Source organism: Salvia miltiorrhiza, chromosome 1, assembly GCF_028751815.1.
Source record: "Salvia miltiorrhiza cultivar Shanhuang (shh) chromosome 1, IMPLAD_Smil_shh, whole genome shotgun sequence".
Lineage (NCBI taxonomy): Eukaryota > Viridiplantae > Streptophyta > Magnoliopsida > Lamiales > Lamiaceae > Salvia > Salvia miltiorrhiza.
In genome coordinates this window covers 50,154,428-50,167,812 of record NC_080387.1, presented here as the reverse complement: position 1 = coordinate 50,167,812, position 13,385 = coordinate 50,154,428, and the positions used below count along the sequence as shown (strand labels likewise).

Here is a 13,385-nt window from a genome sequence, read left to right as displayed (position 1 = left end):
GAAATCATAAGAAATTTCTCCAGTTCTTCAGATCTTGCCAAGAAATTTCTCCAGATCTTCAAATCGCATAGACACCCAAACCAGATTTCTCCAAGAAATTCTTCAAGAAATTTCTCCAGATCTTGCCCAAACCAGATCGCTCACGAAATTCACGCCATAGATCCAAGATCTCCTTCTATTCTTTCTTCAATTCTCGGCGACTGCACGGCCGGAAGACCGCCGCCGCCGAGCCCTAGATCCTCCATTGTGAAGGCGAATAGAGGGAGAGAGAGAGAGAGGCGAGAGGCGGACGACCTCACCCAAATCGGCCTCGCCCAAATCTGAAAGAGAATAGAGGGAGAGAGGGAGTCGCGGCTCTTCCTATTTCCGGTGACATCAATTGATCTACGCCTTGCCGCCGTCAACCACACCACCTCAGATCTAGGCGCCGGCGGCCATGGGGGTGACGAGAGGGAGATAGTTGAGACGAGGGACATGGAGGTCAGAGGTGGGGCGAGAGGGAGAGAGCAGAGGCAAGGGAGAGGGAAAGGGTCGGCGGTTGTCGCGGCGAAGACCACGACGACGGCGGCCGGAGGGGCGAGAGGAGGCGGCGGCGACCATGGGGGTGGCACCCGCCGGAGAAGAAGAGATAAGGGGGTGGGGCGCTGGGGGGAGGTGATTGGGCTGTGTGCGTGTGTTAGTGTGTGTTTTGTGTGTGTGTTTTTAAATAAAGGTGATTTAGATTTAATTAGAAAATTTTAATTGAGTGTAGATGATAGGTTTAATTAGGTGTAGATTAGTTGATTAATTATAGAGTTTAATTTGGTGTAATTTTTACCCAAAAAGGAAAGTAGCCAACTTTAGTGGGACGCCCAAAAAGGAAATGTGACCAACTTTAGTGGGACGGAGGGAGTATTACTTTTCATCACTTCTAATATTTCATTTAACTTTTTTTTTAATAAGTCAACAAAAATTATATGAAGGAGTTCACAATGCAACGCAAGAAACAAAATTACAAGTTACAACACCTCGGATTTTAGAAGGGAAACTCGCACCGTAATGTAATTATTTTCATGGTCAAAAGTAGAATCAAAAGAAGTCAACGAGCTAACTTTACCCATTTCACCCTTCTCCTCCATTAAAGCTCCCCCCCCAAAAAAAAACTCTTACTATTATTATTATTATTATTATTATTATTATTATTATTATTATTATTATTAAATCAAGGTATTACTAGTCTAGTCAAATGGAATTCTCCTTCAAATTGCAATTGCAGTTGGTCTCTTGCCCCCATTCTAGACGCCGCCGTGCAGACTCCTCTTTAGTTCCATTTCTCCGCTGACTCTCTCTCTCTCTCATCATCCTCTTTAGTTCCACAATGTTTCTTGGAACTTCTAATCTTCTTCTTCTTCTTACATATAGAAACTAACCACATTCCTCAAAAGCCCACATTTTGATTAATTGAATTTTCAAACTTCATCTTCATTTCCTCTTCGGCTTTAAACCTCAAGAATTCATCTCACTTTCGAGAAATTCTCAATATCCAGAAACCCTTTCGCGAGCTTTGACCGATCCTCAAAAATGGGCGACGCATCGGAGAGAAACGGCGGCAAATTCGGCGACACGGGAGTGATAGAGCTGACAGGGAAGATAATGGTGGTCGCAATAGTCCTCCTCTTCTTCGTCGTCGTCTTCGTCTTCTGCCTCCACCTCTACGCCAAGTGGTTCTGGTACCGCCGCCAAGACACCACCGCCACCACCGCCACCAGGCGCCGCCGCCGCCTCGAATTCGCGCCGCCGGCCCCCGCCCTGCGCCGCGGGCTGGAGCCATCACTCCTCAAAACCATACCCGTGATAATGTTTGATCCGAAACAGTTCAAAGACGGATTGGGATTGGAATGCGCTGTGTGTCTGTGTGAAATTTGCGAGGGTGAAAAGGCAAGACTCTTGCCCAAATGCAACCATGGATTCCACGTCGATTGCATAGATATGTGGTTTCAATCGCATTCCACCTGCCCTCTCTGCAGAAACCCCGTGTCGAATTCGACTAATTCCACCTCTGATCCCTCGTCAGAGGCTGCAATTGAAGCTCCAATTGGGGAGGGAAATGTGAATGCGGTTGCAATTGAGATACCTAATTTCCCAACCAATGTGTTGATTTGGGGGAATGAGAGTCAAGTTAGCACCTTTGGCCCTTGTGGTGAAGAGGGCCATCATCAAGGCAATGAGACATCATCATCTTCGTCGTCTTCAATGGCCTCCTCGAGTGGGAGGCCGGAGGGGGTGGAGGAAGACGAGCAGAAATCCGCGGTGCCGACGAGGCTGAGGACACTGAAGAGGCTGCTGAGTGGGAATAGAAGGGTTAACCCTTCTAGCCCTAGGAATCTTGATCTTGAACAAGGAGTTAGAGGGTTAAGTTGATTCATGGATTTATGGTTCAATTTTGTTATTGTTCAAATTGGAGATTATTAATTTGTTGAATGTTCTTTGATTCTTGAAGAAGATGAGATGAGGTAGTTGTTTTCTTGCAGCATAGGAATTGGGATATGCTGATTGTTTGTATAGAGATATAGGTTGGCTTCTCTGTTTGAGGGAGGAGATGATGGTTCCTTACCCTCTCACAGAAGAGTGTTTGGATAGAAATCTTGTAATAGCTATTATGTATTGAAGAACATATATTATCTATCAAGATTTATTACGAATTATGATGGGTTTGCAGAGATAGTCTTGTGAAACATTGAAATGTCATTGAATTTACAAATTGATGTAGTTTGATGTGAATAGATATGTTGAGAAATGAAAAGTATGGCACAACTTTTTTGTTGTTTTTTTAGAAAATCATAGTACTCCCTCCGGCCCACCACAAGTGAGATCCTTTTTTTTGGCACGAAAATTAAGAAAGTTGTATTCTGTGTAGGTGTAAAAGTGAAAATGTGTTTAAAGGGTAAAATTTTTATCAAAAAAAAATCCCACTTATGGTGGTACACCCAAAATAGAAAAAATCTCACTTATACTGAGCGAACGGAGTAACTTTTTTAACCATATTCTCTTAATAAATGTCAAATCACAACTTGTTTTGAAATAGCTAGGGATAAAAACAAGTCTTAACCGAGTCAAATATGATTCTAGCTAGAATTATTTTATACTTTTATATATTGTATATTTATTCATTAAGCTTGAACTCGACTTCGAACTTCAACTAGCTAGCTTTAGATTTTGCTAAATGCAAAAGTATAAGAGTAGAATTTACCCATATTAATATTTTTCAGTCATTGTTATTAGAAAAGAGAAGAAGGAAATGAATAAAACAATTTTATGGGGATGCCATGTTGAGCCAACTACAAGCAAAATGTGTGGTCTACAAGAAGATAGCATCAAACAACAATCCAAAGCTAAGATTTTGCACTTCATCCAACCAACACTCATTAAAATGCATTTCCCAGAATTAAACCTTAATTTATCTAACAAAAAACATTACAAATCTCTTGTCTATGTCACCAAGTAAATAGGCCCATAAGCTTGAATCTTATGCTTGTTTAGCTCCCCAAGGCACATGTACGGCACCTCACATTTCTCCTCTGGGCTCCCGCCCGAGCCAAAAAGCCCGATTAGGGGCCCCGAGGTAACGGGTCGTTTGATTCTCGCCTTCAAGGCGGGGCCCGTGGTTTGAGGTGGTTGCTTGATTGAGTTATTTTTACTGTCCCACTTCAACCAAGAAAATAGGAATTTTTTCCATGATTTCCTCTGCGTTTTTTCCTCCCAATCCAACTGTTTTTTCTCGTTAGTGACTGCATTTTGATTTAGTTGGAAGGCGGTGCTTCTGGCTTCTTTCAAGAACTGGAACATGAAAGCAGCGCAAATATAATAAAAAATAGAGGCAATTATGCTTTAAATATATTAACTTTCACTCATTTTTGTTTTACGCGTGAGCTAAAAAGTTTGCTTTAAATGCAAGAACTGGAAAATGGCATGTAATATTTGAATATTTTGCGAGATTTTTCAAAGTGCAAGAAACTGAATATTTTTACATGGAAGGAAACAAACCTGTGTGAAATCTGACTGATAATCGAAATCATCACTACAATCATCATTCATCTTTGCCTGAAGATGAAGAGAAAAAAAAAAACATCAATATAGTAAAGAGTAATGCTAAACAGCCACATTGTGGCTGCCCACAATTTACTTAAGTAGAAAATAATTTAATTTATTTAACTTATTTTTTAAAATAAAAATAAGATTTAGTCATTTTATCATATTCTCTACATTATAGTAATTTTTTTGCAATTTTTTGGCAACTTTTTTATTTTTATTAAAAAATAAATTAAAAATAAAAAATGCAAAAAAAATTTAAAAAAATAAGTACAATATAGAGAATATAATAAAATAACTAAATCCTATTTTTATTTAAAAAATAAATTAAATAAATCAAGATTATCCTTATTATATTAGTGTGTGGGTGGCCACAATGTGGCTGCATAGATTTATTGTATAGTAAAAAGTAGATAAAAGTTCTTGGCAGATTTTCTCCATCCCATCAGTTGGTAAAAAAACACACAGATCACACACTGACCTTAGAAAGGATATTGCAAATGGCAGAGAGAGAGAGAGAGAGAGAGAGAGAGAGAGAGCAAATAACATAATGAAATTATATCTCTAATAACCAGGGGGCTTAGCCCACTGGCCACCGGGTCCTCACTTAAGTGAAGTGACCCGGGTTCGATCCCTCTTGGGAGCGAATTGGAGATTGGAGATATAAGGTGGATTTTGGTGAATGGAGAGATAAGGTGGTTCTTGGAGTGGATGGGGAACTAATTACTAACATCTAACATGACTTTGCCCGATCAAAAAAAAAAAAAAAAAAAAAAAAAAAAAAAAAAAAATTATATCTCTAATGATTTTATATCCTTTTCTACTTCCATTTTATAGTGATTTTTGTTTCACACTGCAAAATGTCTGAAAACGTTAAGGCCAGCTAATATGTATTAGTCCACATGAAATTTTGGAATTTATGGAAAGCTTTGGCAGTTGGATTGGTAGTGAAAGCTACCACTAACGTTTGAAAAAATAATAGTTTATAATTAAAAAAACGTTTGTGAAAAAAAAGAAAGAAAAAAAGTAGTAAACATTTTGGAGAAGATTTTATTGCAAAATGTAATGCAAATAGTGAAGAGAAACCCCAGACTGCAGAACAAGGAATAAAACGAGTAATTGTGAAGATCTAGAGAGAAAGAGAGAGCCAACCAATATATCTTCAAGAAGAGGTAAGTCTTTTTCTGCAAAATCAAATGTGAATCAATATTATATATCAAAGATGATCATATCCTATTTCAACCATAGTATACTGTGTTTCACGTTTACTTTATAAATTTATGTAATTATCAGTTAAAATGACTAGTAAAATATTTCAAACACACGCCACGCTTTATAAAAGAAAAGATTAAGAAAAATAAATACTATATCATTTATAGTAGAGAATCTCGTATATAAATATATAATGAAGATTGCTTGTAAAAGGGTTAATGAAGATTGCTTGTAAAAGGGTTAATGATAGTTTGTGTCTTTAATTTTCACTGCTTTGTAAAAAAATGTTATCTAACTTAGATTTTTACTAATCTTTTGAGAAAGTTCTATGTGTGTCTCATCTTTCAAATTTTGGAATTATGAGTCGCTTTGTCGTATTCTTAGATAGATTCTGGTTTAGAGCTTATTTTTGTAACTTTATATTGAATAATACAAATTTTAGCGATGTTCCCATTATTTCGTTGTTGAATTTATAAAGTGAAATGTAAATTAAATTGCTAAAAAATGTGTACACAAACTTATATTAACTCCATATAAAATAACCCTTCTTTTTTTGATAAATTAATTAACAAATTAAATAAAAAAATTAAAGATCGAATTATAATGAACTTAAATTCAAAAATTATAATTTTAAACATTAATCATTTTTACAGCTGAGCCCGACTTACTTTACCGCTGAGCCCGACTTACGCACACTAAAATAACCCTTCTTCAGTTGTCTTTCTAATCCTTTCGAAGTTATCTTTTGAATATGAAATCATGGAGAAATCAAATGAAGTAGTGGTTTGGTGTGAAGGAAATAAAAATTGGTATAATATAAGTCAAATGTGAATTAATTCCAACTTAAATTAAGTACAAAGTTTTGCTTCAAATTAAGATTAGTGGTGAAAGGGATGTTTAGTAAAGCAAGTAGTGGACAGCCACAACCTAATAATATTTGTCATCATAATGTTTGTCTATGTCATCATTATCAAGTTTTTCACGCCGCATGTTTCGGAGGTTCCCATGATAAATATAAAGTTTATCACGCCGCACAAATATTATATTTGTAACCTTTAGGCTCCATTCTTTTATGGGGAAATGGTGGAAAACAAATAATTTCTCTCATTTTCCATCTTTTTCATGTGTTCTTTTTATTAGTAAATTTTCTCTGGGCAGAAAGAAAAATTTTCCCGAACAATAATTTTTTCTACATTTTCTTCCTAAATTATAATAATATTATCATGACCTGTAAGTGTGATAAATTTTCCCATAATGTATATTTTTTTGATATTTCAATTTTGTCCTTAACACTAGGAATGTCAGTGGTGGGTCTTATTCGAATCACAATCATTAATTTTTTTTGTTTAATTTTTCTCGCCACCCCACCCCACGCCCTACCCCAAACGCCCCCCACCCACCCTCCCCCACCCATTTTTTTTAAAATTTTTCTCGCCACCCCACCCCACCTCCTACCCCACGCCCCCACCCCCACCCACCCCACCCCCACCCCATTTTTTTTCCTTCTTTAATTTTGCTCGCCACCCCCACCCACACCCACATCCCCCTACCCTACGCCACCACCCTCCCCCCAAATTTTTTTTTTCTAATTTTTCTCACCACCGCCACCCACCCCGCCCCCCTCCCCCCAAATTTTTTTTGGGGGGGGAGGGGGTGGGTGGGATTGTGAGAAAAATTAAAAAAAAAATTGAGGCGAGGGTGGTGTGGTTGGGGGTGGTGGCATGGGGGTGGGGGATAGAGTGGGGGTGGCGATAAAATTTTTAAATAAATAAAAATTTTGGGGGTGGGGGTGGGGGTGGGGGCGTGAGTTAGGGAGGTGGGGTGGTGTGGGGTGACGAGAAAAATTTAAAAAAAAATTGGGCATGGGGGGGGGGGGTTGGATGGTGGGGTTAGCGAGAAAATTTTTTAAAAAAATTGGGGGAGGGGAGGTGAGTGTGGGGGGGGGGGGGTAGGCCAGTGGGCGTGGGTGGTGGTGGTGGGTCAACGGCAAAATTGAAAGTATGACATAAAATAATTAAGTAAATAATAAGGGTAATATAGTTATTTAACAATTTATCCATCATTTTCTAATAAAGAGAACATGTGTATAGGATAAATGAAGTATAAGATAAAAAAAAAATTCCATCAAAGAGAACATGAGATAACAAGAGTGGAAATGAAAAAAAAATCCCACATTTTCATTTCCATCATTTTCTCATGATAATTTTACAACCAAAGAGAACACGCCCTTAAATTGAATTAGTACGCCTATTTGTGCATCGCATGACGAAAGGCGTAAATGAGCATGAGCAAATGTGATTATACTTTAATAAACACATTAAATCTAGACAGGTAAATTTGAGCCTAAACATGCATAATTGAGCCTCGAAAGATGTAAAAAAGTCTGATCAGGCGTAATGAAGCCTTGCTTCGAAAGACGTGATTGAGCATATGAAGGCTTAAGTAGGCCTGCAAAGACGTAAATAAACCTGTAAATGTGTAAATAAGCCTGTGAAGGCGTAAGTGAGCCTGTAAAAAAGTAAACAGTAAACATGCACGTAAGGCATAAATAGGATTAAAAAGTTGTAAGTGAACCTTAGAAAGGCGTAGACAGGCCTGTAAAAGCGTAAATAAGTCTGTGAAGGTGTAGGTTAGCCTGCAAAGGCGCAAGCAAACATGTAAAGGTTTAGATAAGCATATAAAGGCGCAAGCAAACCCGTAAAGGTTTAAATAAGCCTATAAAAGCGCAAGTAAACACGTAAAGGCTTGGATAAACCTATAAAGACGAAAGCGAACCTGTAAAAGTTTAGATAAGCCTATAAAGGCGATAGCAAACCTGTAAAGTTTTAGATAAGCTCATGAAGGCGCAAGCAAACCTGTAAAGATTTAGATAAGCCTGTGAAGGCGAAAGCAAACCTGTAAAAGTTTAGATAAGCTTGTGGAGGCAAAAACAAACGTGTAAAGGTTTAAATAAGCCTATGAAGTCGAAACCAAACCTATAAAGATTTTAATAAGCTTGCAAAGGCGAAAGCAAACCTGTAAAGGTTTAAATAAGCATGCAAAGGCGAAAGCAAACCTGTAAAGTTTTAAATAAGCCTACGGGGCCGAAAGCATAAAGAGATATAATATTTCTTAATCATGCAGTCATGCTCACATGCATAAATTTCAGATCTGTGACTGTGATGTACCTGAAGTATCACAATTTAGTGGGATTATTATTTTCATACTTTAAGGCGTTCGCCGTATCTGTCTAAATCTTTGCACCAAAATTTGTATCTTTCTAATGCTCTACATTATATCACTTTATTCATTTATGGTGCGTTCTGTTTGGTTGTAAATTTATCATGAGAAAAGGAAGGATAAACAAAATTTAACCCTTTAAATCCTTCCTTTCTTTTTCCACATTTCCTAATTGACCCTTACTCATTCCTCATTTACACTACAAAGGAGGGATAATATTATCACACCAAAATGGTGTGATAATATTATCCCTCCTTTGTAGTGTAAATGAGGAATGAGTAAGGGTCAATTAGGAAATGTGGGAAAAGAAAGAAATGATTTAAAGGGTTAAATTTTATTTATCCCTCATTTTCTCATGATAAATTTACAACCAAAGAGAACGCACCCTTATGCTATAAGAGTTTTTAAGCAAATACTAGTAAAATATGAAAATCCTAAACACAAGGCTGCAATTCGATAATGCATACTTTATTTTCAGCACATAATTCATGCCACATATTATGTAGGAGGTGTTTCACATTTAGAAAATGAAACGAGGGCATAAGCAATATGAAAAACGTCAATAGACAACGGACAAAACTCGTTGTCTATTAGAAAATCGACTGTTGTAAATGAGAGTATTGTCTATTGGAGGGCGGTCATAGACAACGGACGGAAACCCGTTGTCTATTCTCTAATAGACAACGGAAGGAAACCCGTTGTCTATTCTCTAATAGACAACGAGCGAAAAACCGTTGTCTATTCTCTGATAGACAACGTTCAAAAAACCGTTGTCTATTCTAATATAGACAATGGTTTTTAAAATATTTTTTTTTTGTAATTTATTTATATTTTCTGATTTTTTAAATATATATTTACCAATACTAAAAACACATAATAGAAAACTAAAAATACATATATTAATACTAAAAATCCATACATTCATTCAAACATTATTAATCCAATATTACATCCAACATCACAAATTTCATCCAACATCACAAATTTCATCCAACATTTGAATCTTGATACTTTTACTTTTGGGCTGAGATTTGTATTCTGGGAGTCTGGGTCGGGTTCGGCGATGGCGGCAGCGGAACCGCGGTGGTTTCCGATCTGCCAAAGAGGGAAATGAGAAGAGAATTTCAGTTTTTAAACAAAAAGGGGAACGAAATGAAAGGAATTAGAAACTCCAACTCTTCTCGCCTACCCTTTTCTTCTCTGCTTTTTATCACCAACTCCACTCTATCCTTACTTCATCAATTTCCTTTTTTGGAGTAGCACTCTCCTGCAAACTATAGGGACTCAATTACATCATCTTATTGCACATTAGCATGCTTTAGCTTGAAATTTAACTCATGTTTAACTCATCAACACAAAGCAAGCAAGTTATAACACAATTAATCACCACAACTTCTCCAATCAATACAAAAAGTAGTTCTTCCCTTATTCATAAATCAAAATTGGCTCAACACATAGTAACATACCCAATATCTCCCAATTTCTATCATATATTCACATTCCACGCTCCTAAGTGTTCAATTATATAAGCATCAAACATTTAGCTATTTTACCTCAAGCGTCACACAGGAGTTGCATCCTCTAATCTGAGTATTCTACTTTTATGGACTTAACTAACTGCAAAACAAACAATAACATCATATTTCTTGGGATATCTCAAGTTGAAATCATATTAAAGTCACTTCAAATATGTAATCATATATGAATCTCAACTTTGAAATATCATATAAAATCAACCCCTTCAAAGAAAAATACAAGCTTTATCTTTTTAGAAAGATATTAAAGTCTATATTTATCAGGAATTTACAAAAATACAATGTCTCAAGTGTATAAGAAGTTATATCACCAAAGGCAGAAACTGCCACTGACCTACGCTTCTTCGTGCAGTACATTTCAGAAATTCGTTTGACATATCTAACGGTGTTGGATTTAGCTGAAATTTTGCAGACACGTACCACTCATGCCGAAGTTATTACAGTAAAAATTTCAAGTTATTTAGACTACGATAACACCATCAGAAGCACCTCGAAACATACTGCCCTGTCAAGCCGAAAACTAACAGCAAAGTCCCTTTGTTTCAACTTAACATATAATTCATACTTTTGTCAAATACAACCATAGGGACTCAATTACATCATCTTATTACACATTAGCATGATTTAGCTTGAAATTTAACTCATGTTTAACTCATCAACACAAAGCAAGCAAGTTATAACACAATTAATCACCACAACTTCTCCAATCAATACTAAAAGTAGTGCTTCCCTTATTCATAAATCAAAATTGGCTCAACACATAGTAGCATACCCAATATCTCCCACTTTCTATCATATAATCACATTCCACGCTCCTAAGTGTTCAATTATATAAGCATCAAACGTTTAGCTATTTTACCTCAAGAATGCCCAAATTCTAGGGTTTTCTGCCTCCATTTTCCTCTCTGAAATCCGCCCCTCCGGCAAGGCCCTCCGTCACCGTCGCTGTCTCCGTCACACCACCACCCCTGCCTCAGGTAGGCTCCCTCTCGATCTTCCTCTCTCAACCTCTCTCTCTGCTCTCCCCCTCGATCTCACTCTCTGTCTCTTTCTCTGCTGTTGGCGGCCACTGCGGACCGCCGTGGCGTTGGGCAGGGCCGGATCAGCCATCTATTCTGTGATTCAGAAAATTTTAGTGCGGATCTGGGTGTGTGCGTTGGGTGAGAAGAGAGAAAGTGATAGAAAGAAAAGGGAGAGGAGGGAGAAGATGGCGGTTGGCCGCGATGGAGCTGCCGGGCTCCGGCGATGGCGCAAAGTGGCTGTGGCGGCGGGACCATGCGTATTCATGGTGGTGGGATGAAATCTGAGAGAGAGAGGGATGAAATCTGAGAGAGAGATAGTGAGATGGGAGGGGGCGCGACGCAGGAGAGATAAGGGGAATAGGGTTGGAGTTGGGTTTGTGTTGGGTTTAATATGGAAATAAAATGTTAATGAAGAGAAAAAAAATAAAATATTTTTAATTTTGTTTTTTTCATAATTTATTTATTTTTTATGATTTTTATACCATATTAAATATTTTTTCATTAACTTAAATTTAAGATGTAGTATTAAGTATTTTTTTTATGAATTAAATTTGATGATGTTCATAAAAAAAATTAAAGAAAAAAATAGTAAAAAAATATTAGTGAAAGAAGAGAGAGAGAAAAAATTAAGTATTTTCAAAACCGTTGTCTATAGTTATAATAGACAACGATTTTCAGTCGCGTTGTCTATTACCGCCATAAATAGACAACGATAATTCCAAAACCGTTGTCTATAGTTATAATAGACAACGAGTTTCAAACCCGTTGTCTATGACCGCCCTAAATAGACAACGGTTTTTCCAAAACCGTTGTCTATAGTTATCATAGACGACCGCCCTAAATAGACAACGGTTTTTTCAAAACCGTTGTCTATAGTTATCATAGACAACAAGTTTAGAAGCTTGTTGTCTATATTAGATAAGCATATAAAGGCGCAAGCAAACCCGTAAAGGTTTAAATAAGCCTATAAAAGCGCAAGTAAACACGTAAAGGCTTGGATAAACCTATAAAGACGAAAGCGAACCTGTAAAAGTTTAGATAAGCCTATAAAGGCGATAGCAAACCTGTAAAGTTTTAGATAAGCTCATGAAGGCGCAAGCAAACCTGTAAAGATTTAGATAAGCCTGTGAAGGCGAAAGCAAACCTGTAAAAGTTTAGATAAGCTTGTGGAGGCAAAAACAAACGTGTAAAGGTTTAAATAAGCCTATGAAGTCGAAACCAAACCTATAAAGATTTTAATAAGCTTGCAAAGGCGAAAGCAAACCTGTAAAGGTTTAAATAAGCATGCAAAGGCGAAAGCAAACCTGTAAAGTTTTAAATAAGCCTACGGGGCCGAAAGCATAAAGAGATATAATATTTCTTAATCATGCAGTCATGCTCACATGCATAAATTTCAGATCTGTGACTGTGATGTACCTGAAGTATCACAATTTAGTGGGATTATTATTTTCATACTTTAAGGCGTTCGCCGTATCTGTCTAAATCTTTGCACCAAAATTTGTATCTTTCTAATGCTCTACATTATATCACTTTATTCATTTATGGTGCGTTCTGTTTGGTTGTAAATTTATCATGAGAAAAGGAAGGATAAACAAAATTTAACCCTTTAAATCCTTCCTTTCTTTTTCCACATTTCCTAATTGACCCTTACTCATTCCTCATTTACACTACAAAGGAGGGATAATATTATCACACCAAAATGGTGTGATAATATTATCCCTCCTTTGTAGTGTAAATGAGGAATGAGTAAGGGTCAATTAGGAAATGTGGGAAAAGAAAGAAATGATTTAAAGGGTTAAATTTTATTTATCCCTCATTTTCTCATGATAAATTTACAACCAAAGAGAACGCACCCTTATGCTATAAGAGTTTTTAAGCAAATACTAGTAAAATATGAAAATCCTAAACACAAGGCTGCAATTCGATAATGCATACTTTATTTTCAGCACATAATTCATGCCACATATTATGTAGGAGGTGTTTCACATTTAGAAAATGAAACGAGGGCATAAGCAATATGAAACGGTAAAAACCAGCTCTACTTAAGATCTAGACTTGTTAGCATTTAATTATTGAATCTGCTATAACAATACCGACATGCTACCACATACCACAGATAAGCCATGAGTGAGAATCGACCAAATCTAAGTCAGTATTACACCAAAGTCCCAACTGCATGAACATCAAGTAAAACCTCACATATGCGGCATAGTTTTTAATTAGATTCAAGGTTCTATTCTGATTAAGAAACAACATAAGTGCTTATTATATAAAGCAACGATGTTAGATCAATACAGATCATAGCAGACGAAATTTGGGACAAAGCTAT

General features: G+C 36.9%; 2 protein-coding genes and 2 long non-coding RNA genes across 5 annotated transcripts; 1 reads left to right on the top strand and 3 right to left on the bottom strand.

The window, feature by feature from the left end:
- The first annotated feature begins 1,223 nt into the window (after window positions 1-1,223).
- Window positions 1,224-2,684, top strand: LOC130990287 (RING-H2 finger protein ATL3-like). Its single transcript, XM_057914505.1, has one exon. It carries the CDS (start codon window positions 1,561-1,563, stop codon window positions 2,398-2,400), a length of 840 nt encoding a protein of 279 aa, XP_057770488.1. The 5' UTR covers window positions 1,224-1,560; the 3' UTR covers window positions 2,401-2,684.
- A 590-nt stretch (window positions 2,685-3,274) lies between these two features.
- On the bottom strand, window positions 3,275-5,396 carry LOC130990267 (uncharacterized). 2 transcript variants are annotated; one of them, XM_057914503.1, is made up of 3 exons: window positions 5,221-5,396; window positions 4,024-4,080; window positions 3,275-3,816 (listed from the first exon to the last, which is right to left on the bottom strand). In XM_057914503.1, exons 2-3 carry the CDS (start codon window positions 4,072-4,074, stop codon window positions 3,469-3,471), a joined length of 399 nt encoding a protein of 132 aa, XP_057770486.1. In that variant the 5' UTR covers window positions 4,075-4,080; window positions 5,221-5,396; the 3' UTR covers window positions 3,275-3,468. The 2 variants fall into 2 exon arrangements, with proteins under 2 accessions (XP_057770486.1, XP_057770485.1); XM_057914502.1 differs by lacking the exon at window positions 5,221-5,396 and adding an exon at window positions 4,550-4,637.
- A 2,040-nt stretch (window positions 5,397-7,436) lies between these two features.
- On the bottom strand, window positions 7,437-8,340 carry LOC130990260 (uncharacterized). The gene is made up of 3 exons (XR_009090882.1): window positions 8,056-8,340; window positions 7,855-7,915; window positions 7,437-7,728 (listed from the first exon to the last, which is right to left on the bottom strand). It is a non-coding gene; the product is annotated as an uncharacterized LOC130990260 (long non-coding RNA).
- Window positions 8,341-9,373: 1,033 nt separating this feature from the next.
- Window positions 9,374-11,499, bottom strand: LOC130990254 (uncharacterized). Its single transcript, XR_009090881.1, has 2 exons — window positions 10,894-11,499; window positions 9,374-10,116 (listed from the first exon to the last, which is right to left on the bottom strand). It is a non-coding gene; the product is annotated as an uncharacterized LOC130990254 (long non-coding RNA).
- Window positions 11,500-13,385: the final 1,886 nt, after the last annotated feature.

What these genes read in the sequence shown, in the direction of transcription:
- LOC130990287 (XM_057914505.1), top strand. Translation starts at nt 1,561, where the DNA reads ATGGGCGACGCATCGGAGAGAAACGGCGGCAAATTCGGCGACACGGGA.
- LOC130990267 (XM_057914503.1), bottom strand. Translation starts at nt 4,074, where the DNA reads ATGAATGATGATTGTAGTGATGATTTCGATTATCAGTCAGATTTCACA. An exon ending in ATCAGTCAGATTTCACACAG is followed by an intron (nt 3,817 to 4,023) that starts GTTTGTTTCCTT and finishes TTCATGTTCCAG; the next exon opens with TTCTTGAAAGAAGCCAGAAG.